Source organism: Pelmatolapia mariae, linkage group LG13 (genome assembly GCF_036321145.2).
Source record: "Pelmatolapia mariae isolate MD_Pm_ZW linkage group LG13, Pm_UMD_F_2, whole genome shotgun sequence".
Taxonomy (NCBI): domain Eukaryota; kingdom Metazoa; phylum Chordata; class Actinopteri; order Cichliformes; family Cichlidae; genus Pelmatolapia; species Pelmatolapia mariae.
In genome coordinates this window covers 24,132,501-24,155,537 of record NC_086238.1, presented here as the reverse complement: position 1 = coordinate 24,155,537, position 23,037 = coordinate 24,132,501, and the positions used below count along the sequence as shown (strand labels likewise).

Here is a 23,037-nt window from a genome sequence, read left to right as displayed (position 1 = left end):
TAATTTTCTGTAATAACAGGAGTTATCCACCTTTGGAGAAAGCTCATTTCTGCAGCTTGTATCCACAGTCTCATTCTTTCAGTCATTATCCAGTCATTATTCAGACCTTGTGACCACAGGTGCTCTCACGAACAAGACCCTGAGATACCTGAACTCCTTCACTTGGGAGAGCACCTCTTCCTGACCTAGAATGAGCACTCCACCCTTTTCTGGTCAGAACCATGGCCTTGGTCTTGGAGGTGCTAATTGTCTTTCCGGCCCCTTCACACTTGGTTACAAATTACTCCAGTGAGAGCCGGAGGCCAACACTCAATGAAATGAACAGAACCACGTCATCTGCAAAAAGCAGAGATGAGGTCGTGAGGCCACCAAAGTAGAAGCTTTCTGGCCCTTGGCTATGCCTAGAACTTCTATCTGTAAAAATTCTATGCAAAATCAGTGACAAAGGGCAGCCCTGGGAAAGTCCAACACCCACTGCGAATGAGCATGATTTATTGCGCGCAATGGGGAGTGAGTTCTCACTGCAGTGGCACAGGGACCAAATGGTTTTCAATGATGGGGAAGATATCCCATACTCCCGAAGTACCTCCCACAGAATACCTGATTTTTAAGCTTCAGGTTTGACTAACAGATGGATTATCCTCTCCAGTACCCTGGCGTAGGCCTTCCCAGGGAGGCTGAATAGTGTGATTCCCATCTAATTGAAGCACACCCTTCAGTCCTCCTTCCTAAAAATAGGAAACCACTACCGCAGTCTACCAATCCAGAAGCACCCCCTCATATCCCTACATGCCGTTGCAGAGGAATGTCAACCAAGACAGCTCTACAAAATCCAGAGCCTTTAGGAGCTCCAAGTGAATCTTACCCAACCTAGGGGACCTTCCACCAAGGACCTGTTTAGCTGACTCAGTGCACTTGCTCTAGTGATGGACGAGTCATCCCCCTCAGTCAGCAGTGCCCTATCTGTATGATCAGTGTTGGGGAGTAACGGAATACATGTACCGCCGTTACGTATTTAGAATACAAAATATGAGTAACTGTATTCCGTTACAGTTACCGTTTAAAAAGGTGGTATTCAGAATACAGTTACTTTGCTGAAATAAATGGATTACACGGCGGTACTTTCCTGTTTCATATTGTGGCGGGTCAGGATTGTTTGGGTTTGTTTGACAGCTACGCTCTGTTGTTCCAGGCGGCAGCGTTACGGTTGCCATGGTTACTGGGTGACGCTCTCTCTCTGCGTGTTTCCTGGGTGAGAGAGCGCTTTTTTGTTGTTGTTGTTGTTGTTGCGCTAAGCTAAAAGGCAGAATGCTACAGGCATGGCCCTAAAGAATGTAGCCTGATGGGCAGTGTAGTCCGGTGCTGCAGCGAGAATGGACTGCCATACACGTTATGTGTCTGTGAGCGAGGGAGGGAGAGAAAGGAAAAGTCCGAGCTGTCACGGAGCAAAAACGGGAGCTGGAAGCATGTAAATATATTAATAACCACTGCAGCCAAGAAGAGTGCCTGACGAGCCCATTTGTAAGTAAGCTATTAAGACTCAACTGTACACTGTGTTCGTGTTTTCCTCCGGAAAAAATAAGTTCCGTTGGAGCAGCCTTTCAACGCCTCTCTCTGTCTCTGGCAAGCAAAGTTGACCCAGACAACAAAGTAAAGCTATTTTTCGGCTACCAGCCCGACACGGAACCCACCGTATTAGCCAGAGGTCCCTTTACTACGGTTCGGAGCCGCGGACCTTCAGTAACAGTAATAAATCACAGCAATAGTACATTCACGTAGTTGTAAACAGCATGATAATATATTAAGTAATCCAAAGTATTCAGAATACGTTACTCTCATTGAGTAACGTAACGGAATACGTTACAGAATACATTTTGGGGCATGTATTCAGTATTCTGTAATGGAATACATTTTAAAAGTAACCTTCCCAACACTGTGTATGATACACCATGTGAATAGAGCACTGTTTTTGTTTCCACTAGTAACAGAGCCAAACTCTGCTTGGCCCAGCTGCAAAGTGGTTGGTACCTGTCAGCTCCCTCCAACAAATTAACCAAGACTTCTTGGTTAGATTGGTTAGTGTCTTCACCTGCTTGACGGGTTCCTTCACCTTCAGTGTCCTCCAAATAGTTTGGGGATTGCCATGACCACCAGCCACTTTGCAGCCACAGCTTCATGTAGCCACTTTAACAATGAAGTTACTGAACATGATCCATTCAAACCATTCAAACCCAATCTCCCCAATCATCCTTGGAAGTCTGTTCTCTTGAAGCTCTGCTGTAGGTTGGAATTGAAGATCTGACAGACTGGGACTACTAGACTGCTAGATGCTCCCAGTGTATCCTCACTAAACGTCTGGGCATCCCAGGCCTGTCCAGCATCCTCCCCCTCCACATGATCCAACTCACCACCAGATGGTGATCATCCATTCATCTTCTTCCGCTTATACAGGGTCGGGTTACAGGGGCAGCAGCCTAAGCAGAGAAGCCCAGACCTCCCTTTCCTCAGCCACCTCCTCCAGCTTGTCCAGGGGAACACCAAGGCGTTCCCAGGCCAGCCGAAAGATATAATCCCTCCAGCGTACCCTAGGTCTGTCCCAGGGCCTCCTTCTGGTGGGACATGCCTGGAACACTTCACCCAGGAGGCGCCCAGGAGGCATCCTTGTCAGATGCCTCTGCTGAAAGTGTGCATTGAAGATCTCGTGGACTGGGGCATCTGCCAGGTGTTTCCAACGCAACCTCACTATATGTTTAGCAGCGCCAGGTCTGCCAGCTTTCTTGGGGTCCCTGGGTGGGGTGCTGGTTTTTCACCATATTGGCAGTAATTACCACAAGAATGTAGTATAAGACGTTCCTGAAAATTGGGTTGCATGAAGGTCCAATTCAAATTTAGTTACAAGTTGATTCAAATTGTACGGTGTGATGTAGGTGTGTTTTATCATGATTCATATAATACTGATGAGGGATTTTTATTCCAATAGTTAGGCTAACACACTTACCTCTCATCTTTCCTTTCCTCACAAAACCGATAGATCCTCCACTTCTTTTCAGTGTCTCCCGGCGCAATTCTTAGCATATTTTGGTTCCTACAACTGGTCCGTCGGGTTATTGTCTCCCCAGAAACACTTCCCTTGTGCTTTTGGAGATCTGTTTTTTCCTATTTCTGTTTTCTTTTTTTCCTATTTCTGTAGTCGTTTTTCCTATTTCCGTTGTGTTTTGTGTGCTTTTGCAGTGTTTTTCTTATTGCTGGTGTTTTCTTAAGTTGCAGTCCATTTGGCCTCTCAGGGCCACCGTAAAATTGGCTTTCTAGGTCCTATTATGCTAAACTGAGAAAGAAATAATTTTCTTTTTTTTTTTGAGAGAGATTCTCATAATACTAAGTGAGAAACTGAACCGGTATGAAAGCACATTGGTGGTGTTAAGGCGTTGCCTTCAGTCTCTGGAAACTTGAAGAAACTCTGCTTTCTTGACTTGTGGTGACCATTTGGCATCTACTCTTGAATTTCCTTCATCTGCATGACCACTGAAGGGTTGGGCTCAGTTTTGAGTTCTCACTCTCAACTATCAAAGTACATATCAGGCTTAAGTATCAGAGATTACTTTGGATATCAACATTAAGCATGAAAAAGACTAATAGACTAAAAGAAGAAAAAACATGGAGAAGAGGGACCGCATGATCTGTTGCCCAAAGGTGAGAAAGTCACTGCACTAAAAAAAAACCCAATCCAGATTCTCCTGCATCTATGGGCTTCTGCCCACAGTCATGTATATTAAAAATGTAAGATAAGATAAAATACAATATTATAATTATTAGTAGTAATAATTTTAAAGATTGTTTAAACTTTTTGAAACGCATCATTTATTTGTATGCATCAGCTGAAGAAAGCATCATCTAGCAAATAGATTATTAACAAATATAGGTACTAATATACTGATGAATCACTACTTTGTATGTGTAACATTTGTACACACCATGTACATACAGTTTTGTGCATACACACAGTTATATGAATGAGTTCCATTGTCTCTGAAACTGAGATCTTAGTAATCCCAGGCATTTTTTTAGTCAGTTCATCACAACTCTAGTATTCTGAACTTCAACAAACAAAATCTACTCAAAATCTGGATATTTGTGACCACTGACTGTCAGTCATGCTGTCAGGCTCAAAAGAGACCCCTTTTGGAACATCTTTTGTCCTGTATTGTGCATTCTATGGAGAGTTTTGTATTGTATGAGGTGTAAGTTGGGGCTTTAGACGGGTACTTGAAAGTACTTGAACAGATTTGTGTCCAGAGGTTTTGATCTGGATTAATGGAAAGATCTCACTCCCACTTTGTGGTCGGGAGGCGGATTGAATTATCAATTTTTAACAGTAACTTATACATTTTATACAGGTCTTTATATTAAAGCTCTAAAAGCAATTATGATACTTATTACTGTTGCTTATAAAAGGCAGATTAGAGAATTTTATGTTTCCACAGAATACTTGCTCTAGGTCCAGCCATGGGCTGTCTAGCGAGCTTGATTTAAATAATTTTGAAATATATAGCAGTCTATAAAATGAGAAATACAAATTTGGTAGTTCTAGACGACCACTGAGTTTTGCCTTTTGTAGAGTTTTCAAACTTATTTGTGACGGTTTATTTTTCTATAAAAATATAGAGATTTTTGAGTCTAGTGACTTAAACCAGGCAGCAGAGGATTTATTGGGGATCATTGAAAATAAGTAGTTTATTTTAGGCAGGACCATCATTTCAACTGTGACCACTCTTCCCATGAGTGATGTAGGTATTGCAATATGTAAGATCATCTTCTACTATTTTTAGTGGAGAAATATAAGGTCATTCGTACCAAGTCTGAGAGTCCGTAGGAAAAATTTAATATCTTATGTTACCCAACTGTAGTGGAGTGGTGGAGGTGCTCTGAAATTTGCAGTTCAGCAGCAGAACTGTTCATTTACTTCAGTTAACAGAGCAGTCTGACATGGATGAGAACTTATCTATGAAAGCAGGCAGCCCTGTCTGGTTCCTCTGTTTAGACTGAAGTTTTGGGAAGAAAGAACATTTGTCCTAGCACATGCATTTGGAGAGCTGGAAAACCTTTTGATCCAATTTATGAAGAACGAACCAAATCCAGATTTGTGTAGAACTGCTAATAGAAATGTCCAGTTTACTGGGTCAAATTCTGTCTCCAAAAGAGACAACTGTGGTTTCTAATTTGTGGATGGAGCAATAATTTATTACATTTACTAGTCTGCATGTATTGCTGGCTGAGTGTCAACCCTTGATAAAACCTGTTTGATCAGGGTGTATCGATGGAGTGATTTTTTCTAATTTTCTGGCAATGGCTTTGCAGAGTATTTTAGGGTCTACATTTATGAATGAGATTGGGCAGGAGGTGGATGGGAGTGTAGGATCCTTCCCTGGTTTTAGAAGTATTTGTAATAATGGCAGAGTTCATGTTTTTTTATTTGTAAAACTCTTCTGGAAAGCCATCTGGATGTGGGGCTTAACTGTTTCAGAAATGTTGTAGGCCTTTGTGAATCCAGAGCCACAATCTGTTTTATCTGGATATCTGTGATGACTATAAAGCTTCGTAAAAGTCTTTATTTATTTATTTGTTGTGGATCATGAGTAATGCTCCCAGTCGAATCCTTAGACTAAATAACTGTTTTTCCTATATTTAGTTTTAACTGGTTAACAAGGAATTTTTTAGATTTGTTGCAATGTTCAAAGTTACAGCCTTTGACATCGTGTTTTCTTCTTAAATATTTCAATTAATTCTAGTTTTAGTTTTCTCAGGGTGTTAATTCATGTGGTGAGGAAGCATAGGCAGATACTAATAATTGTTTGCTCTAATTCTAATACAAGTAATTTTTCTTTATTTTTCCTTAAGAGAAAATTAAGATATTTTAAGATAGATTAAGATATGCTGTTGTGACTCTTTGGTGCATGATCGGTCTTAGTGATAGAATGAGTGTCCGTAATATCCCTCAGTATCGGTGTTGATGTCTGCAACACTGGCCCTGCATTTACTTGTTATTGGATTGAGATGAAAGTTTGCAGTATTGCACGCCAATAATTGAAATTTTCTTGTTCTGTTTTGGTTTTTAAACAGTCTTCCACAAACATTAGGTGCATTAACACCACCTTCTGGCTGCAAGCACATTACATTTGGTAAAATGTGTTAACAGTATATAGTGCAAGAAATTAGCTTGTATTAATAATTTAATGAAAATTAGAAAAGTGATAACATTTTCTACTATACGCCCATCATTAATATAAATAAAACATAAGTAGTGTCAGTGTATGTCTTTGTATCCCCACACATTATAATGACTCTGTTATATTCAGTCATTGCTAAGTTTTGTTTGGTTATTTGAACATTCTTAAAAGGTAATTTATTCGTGTTTCCTTTTTTTTTCTATGTAAAAAAGTTTTCCATAGATATAGAAAGCAGTATCTACTTTCAATAGGAAGCAGACTTTGCATGAATGTTTTAGTGCACCATGTTCTTCTTTTCAATTTTTCTTTGCAACTGGAAACTGGACCTTACTAGCATTAATTAATGTCCATAGGTCATAACTGTGAATCAACATTCACTGACTGAATGTTAAAGGTTAAATAATCACAAACTCATACCAACTTGATTTACATTTATTAGTGGGAAGTAGGAATCGATGATACATAATGCATGAAGTCACACATTACTTGCATTACTTACATGAATACAGCACTTTGAGTTTTCACCAAGTGCTTCAGATTCAGATGTCTAGTGGAGAAACTATCAGACTGATTCCAGATAGATATTCACAAAAAGAAGAAAAAAAGAGTCCTGATCTTAATTTTACATATTCAGTCACAAAAGAAATGTTGCAAATTTTGAAAATCATATCTGTCATGTGACTTGAATTATATTAAAATTTAATGTACCGCTCATTTTTAATTGATGTTTGCTGCAGGGATTGCATTTGCTTCATTCCACTTTGAAAAGATTCAACAAAATAACAATTTGCCCAAACCTTTGAGCAACAACTGCACACAAACTCCTTATTTAGCTTCATATTCGTACAGGTTTTGGGCCCCACTATAGTCGAAAGATTCTAGGTTTTAAAGGGTTTATACATGAAGTACTGCACTTTTTTGGTTAACACATCCATTCCATTTGTAAGAACACTTGTATCCTTAGAGATGTGCTTTCAGCTGCTTCACAGTATCGTACTATATTTCTTACTATTTCTGTGCAATGAAAACTAGCACCACAAATTCTCTCATCATGTTTATTCATATTCAAAGTAAAGCTAAGATATACTTGCAGAACTAATTACATAAATAAAATTCCCAAGGTACAATTTCATGTATTATTTTAAATAATCAGACAAATAAATTCCTAAATTACTAAAACGTTTACCAAGCAAAAATTGTTTAGTTGAGGTGCCTCTGATGACAGTGGCACATCATCAAGATACATGACGTCAAATGGCATGGTGTCTTTCTTCAGTCACAGATATTCTGTACTTAAGTGGAAGTACAAATACTAATATTAAGTTAAAATACTCAATTAACTTCTTTACTCAAGTAAAAAATTACAGGCTCTGAAATGCACTCAAAGTATGAAAGAAGGATCTCTTTGGAGGACGCCTCTATTTTTGTGTAAAGCTAACTGAACCTTTTACTATATTAACATAATAAAATAATATCAGTATATGCGACTACAACTTTAGTCTAGCTTTTTAAAAATTCTAATTATACTAAGCTTGCCTCAGAAGAAAAAAAAAGGAAAATAAACATCTCTCTAGTTTCTGTTGCCTATGTTGTAGAGGGTAACTCTGCCTCAAACAGGTGGGATTCAGCACGTGGGCAACACTAAACTGGTTGTAATGGCTCAGTGTGAGGAAAAGAATCATAACCCCAAACACCAGTAGATTTTCTTAGTGTACAGGCTGTGATCAGCTGACCTGTTGCTCTTTGTTGATGTACACAGATGTCAGCAAAGTTTCATGAGTTGTCCTGGTCAATGGTCCTGATCTAATAATCATCATTAAAAGTCCAAATTGCAACACTTGATGTAACCTTACTCTCACCATGAAACCAAAGCCACTGTGTACCAATGTACTGTAAATCCATCACAGTGCAGCAAACTCACCTGTTCATCCTGCACTAACCTGCAGAGGATTTTCATGCAGCCTTTAAATAACACAGTTAGCCTACCTCGGTCTGATTTGCAGCACATTTTACTATATGAAAAAAAATCCCATAATGTCACATGTAATTTAAAAACATAAGGACCTACACATTGAACACTCCTTACCTTTAAATCTGGATATGGTAAAACTCTTCGTTGGATGTTGGCTTCATTTTGTGTTGACATGATTCCATACTGCTTTAATAAATTTGAGGTGTGGACTCATAGTGTTGCATTGTGTTTTTCTACAGCATTGACAGCGTTTGGCATTACTTTCATGCTGAAGAACGGAGCCCTTGTTAATCAAATGCTTTCCAGATGGCTTTTGATGGATCAAAACCCGACAGTACTTTTTAACATTCATAATTTCATTAATTTTGACAAGATCTCCAACATCACTGGCTGAAATGGAGCCTCAAAACATGACAGAACCTCCTGTGTTTTACAGATGGCTGCAGACACTCACTGTTGGATCCCTCTCTGAACATATTGTTAATGGACTGAACCAACATTCTTACATTTGGATTCATCACTCCCTAACACCCGTTGCCCCTGATTTTCAGTCCAGATCACATGTAATTGGGAGGATAAATGGCCTGTTTTCCAATGGTCGACCTAGAGTGACTCTCATAAGTGAACAAAAGACATAAGTGAACCGTACACTTGCTTGGCACCCACTATAACAATTTTTTTTTCAGTAACACTACTACTACTGATAAAAATAATAAGTTTAATATTTTTTGCATGTGAGAGTGTCAATTCTTGATTATTCATATCAAAGATAAATTACTGTACAAAAACAGTTTCATGTGAACTGGGCACTGATGACAGGGCATTTTAACAGTGTTCAGGCTGGCCTGAAGGACACTACTCAGGCTCTGAACATGGCAGCACAAGAACACATCCCAAGCACCAGATCCACAGAGGCAGGAGTCTACCATAGCCAACAGATGTGCAGACTGTGCCCTGGAAACTGCTCAACACATAGTAGCAGGATGTAAGAACCAAGCTGGGCCCATATACAGAGTGTCACAACAGAGTACAGGAAATGTATGTATGTACATAAATGGTAAAAGGACTGGTTCTTAAATAGCACTCAAAGGATTTTACACAACTTCCTCCATTGGCACAAGCATTTTTTTTCTATGCTTGAGTGCTTTCCATCTAACATTCACACTCCAATAGATGCATTTGGGAGCAACTTGGGGTTACCCAAGAATATTTGACATGTAGACTAGTAGCCAGGGATTGTACCACCAACCTTGCAATTAGTAGATGACCTGCTCTACGTCCTACGCTACAGCCACGTTATATACATACATATATACAAACTTTTTTTTTTCTCCCAGGGATTTTTTCATCACTTTGTACTGTCATTATAAATAGCATTAACCTACAACAGTGGAGGTCAAGAAGAGAAAACTGCTTACAGAATTGCTAATAAAGTAAATCAGAAACCACAGTGATGGCGATTCTACCATACAGCCATACCTGAACAATATGACTTTAATGTAAGAACCAGCAGAAGAAAACTTTATGGTTTGATGCATTTTTGGTCCTACAGTTACTGAGCTGAAACAGAAATTTATGCTTCTCAACATATCAGTGATGGGCGGAAGAATATATTAGATAAAACAGCAGCAAATTTGGGAAACATACGTTGCAAGATCTGGAATACTGAAGATGGAAGAGAATAATGATCTTAAACAATAGGTTTCACCTTGATCCTCACATTGTTCAAATGAAACATCACTGAATATCTGTGGAAAGATCTTAGAAGTACAGGCACACAAGGAGCTCCAATTTCTTATCAGCCAGTGCTAGCAAAGAGGATGGACCAAAATCCTCCAAACAGGACCTGAAAGAGTCTCAGAGGTGCTTCAAGAACCATTTGCAAGCTAGTTGCCAAACTTGGTATTATTAATTGTTGAGCACACAAGGTGTGTTGCTCAGATAAAATGTAGGCAGTATCAGGTTCTATATCAGGGGTCTTAAATTCCAGTCCTCGAAGGCCGGAGGCCTGAAACTTTTCCATGTGTCCCTATTGCAACACACCTAAACACAATTAAGTCATCAGGAAGACTCTATAGAACTTGACTGCATGCTGAGGTGGCCATTCAGCTATTTGATTCATGTTACAGCAGCTCATGAGTGAATGAACATAGTGCAATAAAGTACTTTTAGAAGTAGATTTTTCCAAACACTTGCATTTACTTGAGTAGGGTTAGGGGTTGCCACTTCAGCATGCAGTCAAGTTCTATACTCTTGCCAATGACCTAATTTTCCCAGGGGTTGCACCAATAGCTTTATAGCACATACAGCAGGGAGTTGTGCACCCCTGGCGTAGGTGCTATTAAAGAGCTGGACTTGCCCAGATCACCACAGAGCAGTGTCAAAACCAGCCAGTAACATAAGCTACACCCTTGCATGTGCTGCAGTCAGTTCCCCTTTTTTCATTTGATTTTTCAGTCAAACTTTTCAACAAGTCTGCATACCAACCTGTAATTGTTAACTAAATTAGGCAAAGATACCCTAGTAGACAAGAACTGGAAATGGCTACACAGGTGGGTAGGTTTCATTTGAAATTCCTTCTCTAAATTCCTGCTTTTTGGATCTCAGCCCAGGTTTTCCTGAGTAAGCTACTCAAATCCCCAAGCTTTCATAAAATGTTCTGAGAATCTCAGTCTCCCTATTCGACATGGTCTCCAGTTGTTTTCCCCCAACACGCTTTCTAAATCAGGCGCTCTTTTAGAGTAAGCGATGTCCTGGGAAATACAGAGGGGGAAAAAAAAAAAGCATTCAGTCAGTCACATACTTTCAAGCTCCATTTAATGTCCTAGCAAAAGGAGAATGTGACTGCCCTAAAGAGTGAGTAAAATAGAAAGTGCATTTTTTTGTTCACTGGAGTTCAACATAAAAAAGATCAAAGCAGTTTCTTTTATGTCAGATGGAGCAGAATATTCTTAATTTTGTAGAAATAGCAAAAGAAATCAGTAAAATCAGTTGGGAGCATTTGGTGGTATGGTGTAGATCAAAGGCACATCACAGCTTTGTATCTCACTGGGGATTGTTGCACACGCACAGAAAACACACATACACATGCAAAAGCCTTCAAAGTACATTGCCCCTGTGGCTCTGACGCACAGTCTTGCTGTGATCTACAGTCATGTCGATGGAAAGCGGTCATGGAGGAGTTCTGAGAGGCAACAAATGTTTATCCAGAGCATGGTGCTTTTAATTTGGAGCCTGTAAAAGGGATAACATAGCATTTAAGAATGTCCATCTGAACCTTTATTCAAGTGGATATGATCCTAGAGAACGCAGACGAGCATGAGCAGAGGGGCTTTTTTTAAAATCTCGGATTGTGTTACCTGTGTGTGCGTTTTTTTGTGGTTTTTTAGGATCCTTAAAGACCAGTATATCCTTGGTTACAACTGTTCTTGCTCTAACAGTCCAAAAGAAAAAGAAACGAACATTCAGTAAACATTCTTCTCTTAAGGTAGTTCCCTTATATAATCTGTAATCTTCCTCTGCCGTGTATACATAAACAAGTTTAATAACATACCAATCAGTGGTTATTTCACAATTGGAAAAAGCACAAAATGTTTACACTCCTTTACAGGTAAATAAAAGTTTCTGTCAACTCTTTAATAAAGGCGTAGCATAGATCAGAGTTCCTCTTGTCGCCTTCGCGTCCCCTCGTTCTCTGCTATTCTATTTAGACCTTTACATACAAATATGGACAAAGTGATGGCTCGTGCTCTGAAGCCATCAAGTCTATGAAAGAGGAGGAAGATGAGAAGGAAGAGGAGGGTAAGGGCTGGAGATGCTGGAAGGGTAAGGAAGGGGGCAGGTGGGAAGGGCTCATAGCTGGCCCTCACTGCAGTGGCTGTCCTGACTGCCACCGGGCTTTTCTGTGTCCTGACTGGGTAGCTCTTTGAGGATGAGGGCGCTGCTCTTCTCTGTAAACTCATCACCGTCGGGCTCCAGTCCGTCAGGGCAGGGCAGCTTCAGGAGCTCCTCTCTGAGCTGAGCTGTGTGTCTCTGCACAAGAGATGAATCAGTGTTAGAATCCTGGCTATTTCTTTGGCCTTAATTTGTTTTCCTACGTCTCACGTGAAGAGTTCAAAGGTGGCTATTGTAACATTTTTGAAACCATTTGGGACAAAATTTAACAGCGAAACAAACCCGAACAACAAATTGTGACATTCATATTTATGTTGAAAGAGGACAATGATGAAAAAATGATACCCGAGTCTTGGTACTGAAAATATTGAGAAAGAGACTTTTCCAATAAACTGCCACTAAAGTTGTACACCAGGGAGGTACCAATGTTCTAATGGGTTTTTGCCATGCTAGTATCTCTGGGGACACAGAAAACTGTAGTACCACTCCTTACGGCATCAGCTGCTCTGCGTGTTTGGTGCTAGTTGGCTAACATGGTAAATATCTGTAAATCAGTATTTTCAAGTGGGCTGAGACTGTGCCTCTCATTGTTAAACACCTGTCTTAGTTTCTGGAAAGGTTAAGTACCACCAGACACTATCAACAGACTCCTTCTCTAACTATCTGGGTGGGCAAACAAACATTTAACCTGCTGCACAGTTTTTAAAAACTATGTTCACATCAGAGTTTTTGCTGCCATTTTGCTTTCACTTGGAAACAAATAACTCACATCTTTCAACAGACAAATATTTTTGTGTTTAGGGAAAGCTGGGTATCTTGTCATCGTGAAAATGACAAACTCATTACCACCACTGACGGGCCTGAAGTCAGGCCATTATGCTCCAGCTGGCGCACCGGAGCAGCAAACAGCTCAGAATGGGGTTTCGGGAAGCAGATTTCAAGATATTACTATAATACTGTGGTGGTTATAGCAAAAATACCACAGAGGAAGAACAGCAAATGCAAAAAAAAACATGAGCAACAGCTTTGCTTGTGTCAATGATGAAGTGGATTGCTCACGCCAAGTAAAAGATAAGCATAATAACCCGTTTATGCTCACTGCTGTCACCACATTACAATTGCTGGTCTGCAGCATGATCTGCTGTCATTTCGACTTGCCGTGGACCTCTTATAACTACCTCTTGTAACTTGTGGCACATAGAGCGAATGGGCTGGGGAGGCAAAAGTGTGATTTGGCTGGTCCTTTCTGTTATTTTAGTGATATATCAAATCGGAGCTCAGGGATTCACAAAATACAGAGTGGGAGATGCTTTGTCTGAGCTATGACACCTGTCACCCAGAACAAGTGTGCAGCAAGTCTGGCTGGAGTGAATCTGATCACCGTGAACTAAGCTCCATGTACATTTTATAGTTTACATGTCTGCAAGTCTGCTAGGGTCCACTTGGGTCTGACTTACATAAATTTTGTCTTTAGAAATTGAGCAATGGTCTCTGAACCTGCCAGTGTTTCTGTGACCGCAGAGAATTTAGATTATAACGCACCAACTACACACGGGTACTTAAAGCAGACTTCAACTGCCTATATTAGTAACAAGTACCCCTGCTTTGTGTCACCACCTGTCCGTGACCTCAACAGAGTATAATCCCTGCTTAACAGTCATTATGGCAGAAAACAAGTTGCAAAGGAAAAATAGTAATTGTTACAGCAGTACAGGAAACAGTATTCAACAAAGCATAGCAATGGAGAAGGACACATGAAGACAAAGAAATGTGAAAAAAGGAAACAAAAATGAGTGGAAATGCACAAAAAGCATGATCAATGACTGTAGTAAGGACTTCTATTACTTTCGAATATCTTTTAAAATCTATTTCACTACAAAGAAGCTCTGACTTGTGTCCTCTCTGCAGCAGGGGCTAAGCTATAGAATCAACAAGTACATAAATAATAAGCAGCTCAAAACATATTTGTAACACTGCCCCTAAACAAAGCTTTAACATATAGATGTATCTGTAAATCTAAACAATACATAATGCCAATTCAATATCAATCAGTTTTCAGATAACAGTGTATTAGTGTTGCTGTAACCTCTCTTTTCTTGCTATACTACAAAATAAAGGCAGAAAATGAAGCAGAACCTGTCATTTTCAGCCATGGAAGCTTCTTATTAAATAGAGCTCGTTGTTATTTAGAGAAAGGACTTGTTATGTGCAGCCTCAGTTTGCGGGTGGGGGTTACAGTGTTACTTTGTGTGTGTTAGAAGCTCCTGTTTGTCTCAAAAGGAAGTCAGGTGGGGACAGGAATTAGGCCGGCCGAGTCCCTGTCCCCTGCAGGTAGCTCACTGCTTATTAGTACGACATGCAGGAGAGCGCTTACATGCACTGCTGCTGGCTAGCTAACTCTGTAAAGCTTCATATCTGAAACACAAGGCCTGGCATCATCCAACAGAGTGTGAAGTCAGTGTACAACAGCAAAAAAGTGGTCAAAAAAAATCTGTAACCAGGATGTTTGTCAGTCTCTTATTATATCAGGATTCTCCTTCTGAATGTAATGTCACAAAATCATACTGTTCCTTGATCGACCCTAGATTTCAGGGGAGTGCAAAAGGAAGTGTATATATGTGGTGGATATATCGTCATCATGATGTACGGAGAAACTCAAGCATACAATTGAAGTGAAAGTGAAGATCTTTATCATTTTAAACATTTTGAGGTTTGGGTGTTTATTAGCAGCAATTTCCTCGCTGACATCATTACTGTTCTGCTGGAGCAAATGCTGAATTATCATGTTCTGATAGGTCACTTGCCAAAGTTTGCAGTGTTAAAAGGTGAACTAAACCAAAGTGGATGACACCAAATTCAGTAACTGACAGCAAAATTGAACAAATATTGTATTAAACGTCAACACACTTCAGGATTCACATAAAAAGAGCGGGCCATCCACAAATTAAAGAGCTGCTGCTCTTCCACTAGTCTGCATATCCAAGCACTTAAAGGCATGGAATAAAGTCTTGCATGGATGGATTATAGTAGAAACGATAGATGTTTTGAGTACCCAAAGTATAAAAGAACTATGTAAGTACTGGAAATATCTTTACCTTTAAAGCAGCAGCATGATGGGACATGGTGCGGCCGACCCTCTTGTCGCTGCTGTACTGCTGGATGTCAGCGATCCACTCCTCACACTGAGACATGATCTCTGTTCTCTTCAGGTAGAAGTGTTTATGGATCACCTGCAAACACACAACAACACCATTTATTCAAAAGAGAATAAACTTTGTTATGAAACTGTGGCGGGGCGTGGTTTACGATGCTGCTGCAGGTGCGACTGACTCACCTGCGCAGCATCTGCAATCACGCCTCGCCGGCTTAAGTTTGGCGTTTTGGTGAATGTGGTCGATGTTGTTATGTTGAACGGGCAGCGGGAGAGCTGCAGCTCTGTGTGTGTGTGTACAGCGACCAGTGAAATAAAAACGATCAAAACGTCACTGGGTCTGCCGTGTATGTTTACAGAAACATTAAAAACATTTAGCACATTAAGAAATAAAAAAACCAAACACAAATAGGACTCCAACCTACTGATAGCTACCTATTCTATCTTAATATTCCATAATATTAAATATAATTATTTAATTATTAAGACAGCTGTAACAGAGGTGGTTTTATAATAAATTGCTAGAAAAGATGGCTTGTGTAAATCCATTGATGATTGCAACAGATGGCTAAAAATTGCAGATAAAGGAAAACGATTTTAGGTTCTAACACGTAACTGAAACAACGCATTCCTCCACAAACGAGGCACACTCTAGTCTCAAGAGTCAGGCTGATATTATTTGTGCAACACTGCTTGATGTCAGCCATCTACACCCAAGTCTCTTGCTTCCCTGCCCCTACAGTCAACTTCCTAGCAACAGTCGCCATGGCTGTGTTATCAGTATGCAGGGAGTGTGGAGCTAGACGTGTCTGTAGCTGCTATTGTTGCTATTGGAGGGAGGGGATGAGTTATCATGGTGGCTGCTGATTTGCTGTTTATTAGAGACAAAAAGCAGAACAGGCAGCAGAGGGGGTTTAGGGAATGCTTTAATCCATCTTTTCTTTCTACAACTCCCTCCTCTCTCTCCATCTCAATTACATCTTTTCCGCTTAAATGTTCATCCCCCCCCCGGTGCTGCAGTTACATCCAGTGAGGTCCCCCACCCCCCCGCTGCCGAGTGGTAATGTTTCAAGGTAACAAACGGGTGGAAAGCATGTTGGGAATCGGCTGCTGTTCAAGCTTTCATATAGCTGAGAAATGGCACGTCGCTGCTGCTCAGGAAGAATGGGTCAGCTAGCAAGTGAAAGATCTGTGGTTTGCTCCTTGGTTCTGCCAGTCTGCATGTTGATATATCATTGGGCAAGATACCGAACCCTAAGTTGCACTGGAATGTAAGAGCACATAGTGTTACACAAAGTGCTTAGGTAGTGTGTATGTGATTGGATGAATGAGACTTCAGTAAGAAGTGTTTAGAGTGCTCACTGTAGAAAAGCGCTATATAAGAACATGAAGACAGACTCCTGACATTGTGTGTGATGGGATCCATGTGGTTTGGGCTTGTAGCCATTTGAGTTTTAGTATTTGAACACTGCCACTGATCATAGTGTGGCAGGACTCTGTATAGATACCATTTTGACTGTTGGGGACTGCAGTAATTTGACAAAGGCTCACTTAGGAAATATTTAAACACAACTAAAAAGAAATGTACATAGGAAGTAGTCAAACATTCCCAGGTCATTTCTTGGAAAAATTCTGTCTCTGTGAAACTGTTCCAGTTTGAAGACTGGTTGGAACGAGAAAGGGATACTATCATTTCAAATGCTGTTAAAAAAAAAAAAAACAAAAAGAAAGAAAAAAAACAAAACAAGAAGTGGTATAACTAAAGTATTTCTTCTCTTATCTGTTTTAGGCAAACCAAATACCAAATATCAAGAATAATGTTGGAAAATGTATATATTCCATATAGATAAAATCTCTATATAGATAAAAATTTCTAATAGTTTTCTAATCAAGTACTTTCTAATAGTACTTCACCCTATTTTTGATGCAGATAATGTACTTTGCCATAATTTAGTGATTCTTTTTAAAATTGTAAAATGTAAATTTAACATATGCTGTAATATTATACATCTACACAAGCATACTTCACAGGCATTCTCTTTGTCCTCTACAGACACACATCAATGTTTTAACATCCAACCCCATGTTAACTACACCTGACAACCTGCTGCTCCATAATTCAAGCATGTACTCTATAAATAGTAAGTCACAACACTGGACTCTCAAACATTCTTCTACCAAAAATCAAATATTACCTATGCCATTAGAACTTTACATTTACACAGCTCAACAAAATTGGTGGTAGGAGAGTGACGACAGTACTACCTCCAAAACCACAATATGCAGATTTGTACTGGTTTACTGGTTATGTGGTGAATGAGATGCTATCAATATGAACTCCATGCAAATAAACACTGCACAAGCTTTAAATATTCAAGACATTTGTAGATGGGAGATTATAGTTTTCTCACAAGGTCACAAAAAACCATTTCCCATTGAATATGTTCAAATGATTCTTACTTTCATATGGAATGCAGCCGTCTCTCACCCAGTGTTCACTGTCTTTATTGGCTAACTGACGAAAATGTCCAGAGTATGAGCTACTGTGATTCAGCCCCATGATAAGAAATATAATGTTCTTGGTAGAAGAAAACCAAAATTAATAGATTGTGCTGTCTCAGTCACTGATACTGGCAGCACAAACAACATTTTTTGGTAAGATAAGTATACTATTAGTACAAACACACCAACTGCTGGCAATTTTGAAGGAGGTCTACAGCAAGCAGGCAACTTTCTCAACTAACTAAATCAACTGTTTCCATAAAATCAAATGTCGAGAGAATTTTTCAGAGACCCTGGCTCAAGCAGTATTTGATTGACATGCTGAGCTCATATGGTAATCACAGCTTTAGAAGACATTTTCTGTGATGAGGAGGCAGCAGTGTTCAAAACAAGGCCAAGATGATTGATACATGCAAGAAGCTGATGACAGGGCTGGAGAATAGTGGAGCTGTTTCTAGCTTTTCAGCTTAGTCAGAACAGCAAACGTGGATATGTAGCAATATGTAGGCTTCTGATGAATCTGTAGGGCAAACACCACAACACTTCACATGCATGTGAAATATACCACTACTATTTAGACAAAAATAATGCAACAAGGAAGGTTTCCACTAATTATATCTGTGCTCAAGCATGAAGACAGTTGATTGTGAGGATTCCTCTCATCCCACTCATCAAAGTGTCACCTTCCTATGTCAGGAATCTATGTCCTAGGTACTTGTTGAGAAGACGACTCATTTACTAAAATGCCGGTGAAGAGTCCCACGTTGGTCTTTTTGGCATGTCTTCTACTCTCTTTCCTGTGCACTCTCAAACTGAAACATGTTTTCTTGTAGCAGATGTATTCTATGGTAATGTTACTCAAATTGGGGTTGAACAACTTTTTTAAAATTTCAATATGACAAAGAGCTTTGTAAACCTGCACTGAGTCTATTAACAATGTGAAACTTCAAACCAGGTTGATGCTGACTCCACCAGATATGATGACACATGATGCCACAGGTAATTAACATTAATTTAGCAAGTTGGTCAAACCAATCAGTGGTGGTTGTTATGCCTACTGCATACTGATTAGTGGTGTAATATTCATCTAGAGGGTCTGCCAGATTAAGCCATTACAATCCAAATAGCCTTAAGTGGTAGGATGGTAATAAAACCCTCCAACACTAAGCTTGTACTTAAAACCTATACTCTGAAGATGGAACACATCTTTTATGGAAGAAACATATGGAATAAACTACTTGGTTAGAAAGCTTTAGCTTGTGCATGTTGTTAAGAAATGCCTGAAAATCTTTTTTTTTTTTTTTTTATTTTTATAAATTCTAATGATAACAGAAGAAGAAAGAACAACGTCAAAAGAATATTAGGCAATTGGAAGCATATTGGAAACACCTGAATGAAAATGACAAGGAACATATGATGGATACAATCTCAATAGATTCAACTAATGGCAGTATAAATTATTTGAGATGTTGAATTTGAAGATTGTATTTCTGCCAGAGAAATGGCTAGTGTGTCCCAAAGCTTGCCACTTCTATACAATTTTTTTGGCACCTGGCAAGTGTGACTTCACACACAGTGACACTCTTGACAGAGCAGAGGGCACCAGGGACGGATGGAATTGGTTTACTGTGTGGTATGTAATTTTTGTATGACGCATTAACAGGCAGAATGTGTGATTTCTCAACTCATACTGCTCAGGTTAATGGACCCGCCAAACAATGAATAAACACCATTGTATGAATTTCCAACTTGAATATACAGGTCAGGGACATTTCTAACAGTTTTCATTCTTTATAAAGCAGAAAAAAGCACAAACATCATTTCTGAATTTCTTTTATTTCTTCTCCTGAGATGGGAAAATAAAACAGGATTCCAATCCTAACATTCCGAACAGATTGTTCATTATCAGTATCGTTATGTCCATCCCATTCATGACTAACATTTACTCCACATTTCCTCAAGCAAGAAAATTTAATGTTAGTAAAGTATAAGGTAAAATGTGTGGTCGCCTGCCATATATTTATTTAGATTTGTTCCATTTAGTCTGTTTTTCTCATGTAGTGTCATCATGATGATGGGATTTTTTCCTTTTCTCCCTCTGTTCATTTCTCCCTTTCTCATTTTCATCTCTAAAGCACTCCTCTTCCTTCATTTTGCTTTCCTGACATTTCTGAATGAGCCTGCTTTGGATGAGCAGGTTGAAAGATTGTTATCTTCCCCTGCACTATCCGTCTCACCACAGGCCATTTAAAACATCGCAAGGAAATCAAAAAACTGTGAGGGAGAGAGGGGGGAGGAGAGGCAGGCCCACCTCCAGATGCTGCGATCCACCAAGAAATTCTTGTGAAAGGAATTTATTTACTTATTTGTTTTTAAATGGCTCTTGGGAAGAGAGGTGGGTTTTGTTTTCGGTTTTCAAATGTGGTGCTTGATGTAACCAATCTACTACGAGGATGAATCATCCAAAATGTTGTATTGACTACAGAAGTATAAAGGAAAAATAAGATTTAGTATAAAAATACATAATAATAAATAGAAGCATGAGATCAAAAAGTAAATTAAGCTGTCTGGGTTAAAGTAGTTGCTCAGTACCTTGATGTGAATACCAGGGTTAATACTCAAACTGAGTCCAAGTCTACAAATGTTAAGGGGCCTGGATCTGGGGAGAAATCTTTGGATCTGGTGTCAGCCAGCAGTATTCACGCTATTCAATATTAGCGGCTAGAACTGGGTCATCCAAACAACATCAAAGTCGACACTCACCTGGGTCCAGTTTTGGTGTTGTTTTCCAACAGAAGGATTTTTAAAAAAAAAAAAAAAGCAAATTGAAGAACTAGGTTTAAGTCTAAAAAACAATGGTTCCTACCTCTTTAAAGCATGGAGAGGGGTTGCGCATTTGCTCCAGCATGGCCCACTTGACAGTGGCCTGTCGGATGTTGCCGTCGTATTCCCGAGAGCTCTGGGTGCCACTGGGAGTTCCTCTAGATCGTTCATACCCTGGCTCATTGAAGTAAGGCTCAGCCACCAGGATAAGGGACTGCACTGACACTAGCACCTGGTTTACAAATTAAAGGAAATGTGGGAAAAAATGGAAAATGTGATCAGAATATTCAGGATTTCAATTGCAGGCATTATTATCATTATTATTATTATTATTATTATTATTATCATCGTCATTATCATTATCATTTTTATTATTATTAATAATAACAACAACAAATAATAACAATAATAATAGCTTAGTGCGGCTTCCAGATAAGCTAGGAAGAAAAAACAAAAAACAGAAACACATTTTAAGATTTACAACCAAGTTGGGTATAATCCTGATACACTGACAAAATGAGCCTGAAATCCCCTCAGTGTCCTCAACATATGAAATGATCTTGGCAATGGTGGACACTTAAGAGTCTGACAAAAGCAAGGGATGTTTTGGCCCCATAAAAATACAGCCTTCAATATATCTTTATTAACAGCTCCATTAATGCCTCGGCCTGTCTCAAGGAGACTAAGGACGTCTTCCTGTATTGCTCTGTCTGTTCCAAGCCACTACATAACCAACAATGACGATGTTGTGATTGGAGGCCTGCCTGCTGGCCTGAGCCACTGTGGAGCTGGATGAACTTGAAAATGCTCCATCAAGTAGATACCAATGACCTTCAATTGATGCAGTCTGCTCCTCTTAAACTGGGCTGCCTAATTTCAGAGCCAAAATCCACTCCAGATGATGACCACTTTATTCTAGCCCACTCCGGTCTCCTTTTCAACATATTTTCCAATATTGATCACACATGATAATCAAAAGACACCATCCATTCATCGATTCATTCTCTTCCACTTATCTTTGTCTCAGCCAAATAATGATCTGAGGGATGTGTTAACATGTCATGTTTAGGGACATATGTATTTATCCATAGCCAATGTAGCAGACTGAATTTAACACAAGAAATTAGCAAATTTATCTAGGAACGGAGTAAGATAATCATTTGGTAAGATATCTTGAAATAAACAAAATCTAGGCTTCAGCAAAGTCCAGACAACTGTACTGAGCTAAATAAACTCTAAATTAGCTTCGTAGCTGTTCTTCTTTTAACATTTTCTTCATTAATTTGAATGAAACCTGCCCCACTCAAATATACAATGAGATTCAAGTCCAAATATGGTTTTCCTAAATAGAAACTAAAGGTTCCAATTGAGAAATATTAATTTTATAGATTTTGGGACACTGATGGCAAACAATATACAGTTAAAGAAAAGTGAAAAATGTTTAATGATACATCACTAGGAGGGCTAATAATAACTATGCTAGGTTTGAGACTTAAAATAAGTCTTTATGTGGATTACTCACCATTGTATTTTCTTGAATAACAGCTTTAAAACACACTTTGTTTCAATACAGATCCTTTAGGATATAACATTTCTGGGCCAAATCTTGCAAAGGTACCTGGCCTGGGCTACTTGATCATAAATTAACAAAATAGTGTGTGTGTGTATTTTCACAGTTTATTATATAGAGCCCATATATAGTCGTATGTATACATGACCCCCTGTAAAACCCCCTGAGCACATACTTTTTTGTTTTTGTTTCTTGCGGTGATCACACTGTTCTTAGTTGCTAAAGTTCAGCTTGTGGAACACTGCTGCGCTTGTCAATGCCAGTTCTTTGAGAGAGACCAGTAAAAGGGCATTGGATGACACCACTGGCAGGAAAATTTTCAATAATCAGTTTTGTACCATACCATTTTAATTTTCAGATTTATTACTGCTCTATGAACTTGATGCTGAAAGAGGAGTACTGGAAACAATACTGTCACTGGTATATGCACACACATGAAAGAAACACCAGTAAATTCTTCTAGCAAGCAAACACATCAAGAAATAAAGACATGCAGACATCACCCTTTATTGCTAATCCTATTTCAAAATGAATGATATCGAATTTTCAGTTCGTCTACATCTGATTTTAGAGAGGCATCTTTATGTCTACATCCAAAGAAAGGTTTAACAAAAAGGGGAAAAAAATAAATAAAATTAAGATTAGAAACATTTCAGACTAAGAGTCTACAAAATCAAGTCTAATGACGCATCTTGGGCAAACATGCCAACTGATTGCAACTTCCAGATGAGTGATGTGTGTAAGCAGGAATAACTCAGAGGCTGAAATGATAGTGGTTTGTGTTTGGTTTATCAACACCCACACAGTCATAAAGAAAAATAATAACAGAACTTTAAAAAGAATCCTTCATGGTAGCTGTCAGAACCCCAGGGCCATTAATACAAGGTTACTGGGGCTGTAA

At 39.2% G+C, this 23,037-nt stretch overlaps 1 protein-coding gene across 5 annotated transcripts in view; it reads right to left on the bottom strand.

The window, feature by feature from the left end:
- Window positions 1–7,721: 7,721 nt before the first annotated feature.
- The window catches only part of birc6 (baculoviral IAP repeat containing 6), a 145,201-nt gene continuing 129,885 nt past the window's right edge, over window positions 7,722–23,037 (bottom strand). For 3 of the 5 annotated variants that reach the window (XM_063491198.2, XM_063491197.1, XM_063491196.1), the window contains exons 71-73: window positions 20,610–20,798; window positions 15,186–15,320; window positions 7,722–12,228 (exon numbers count right to left, since the gene is read on the bottom strand). In XM_063491198.2, the coding sequence (XP_063347268.1) occupies window positions 12,049–12,228; window positions 15,186–15,320; window positions 20,610–20,798 (504 nt within the window). In that variant the 3' untranslated portion in view covers window positions 7,722–12,048. The remainder of the gene's footprint in view (window positions 12,229–15,185; window positions 15,321–20,609; window positions 20,799–23,037) is intronic. The other 2 variants (XM_063491195.1, XM_063491199.1) reach the window with 1 other exon arrangement.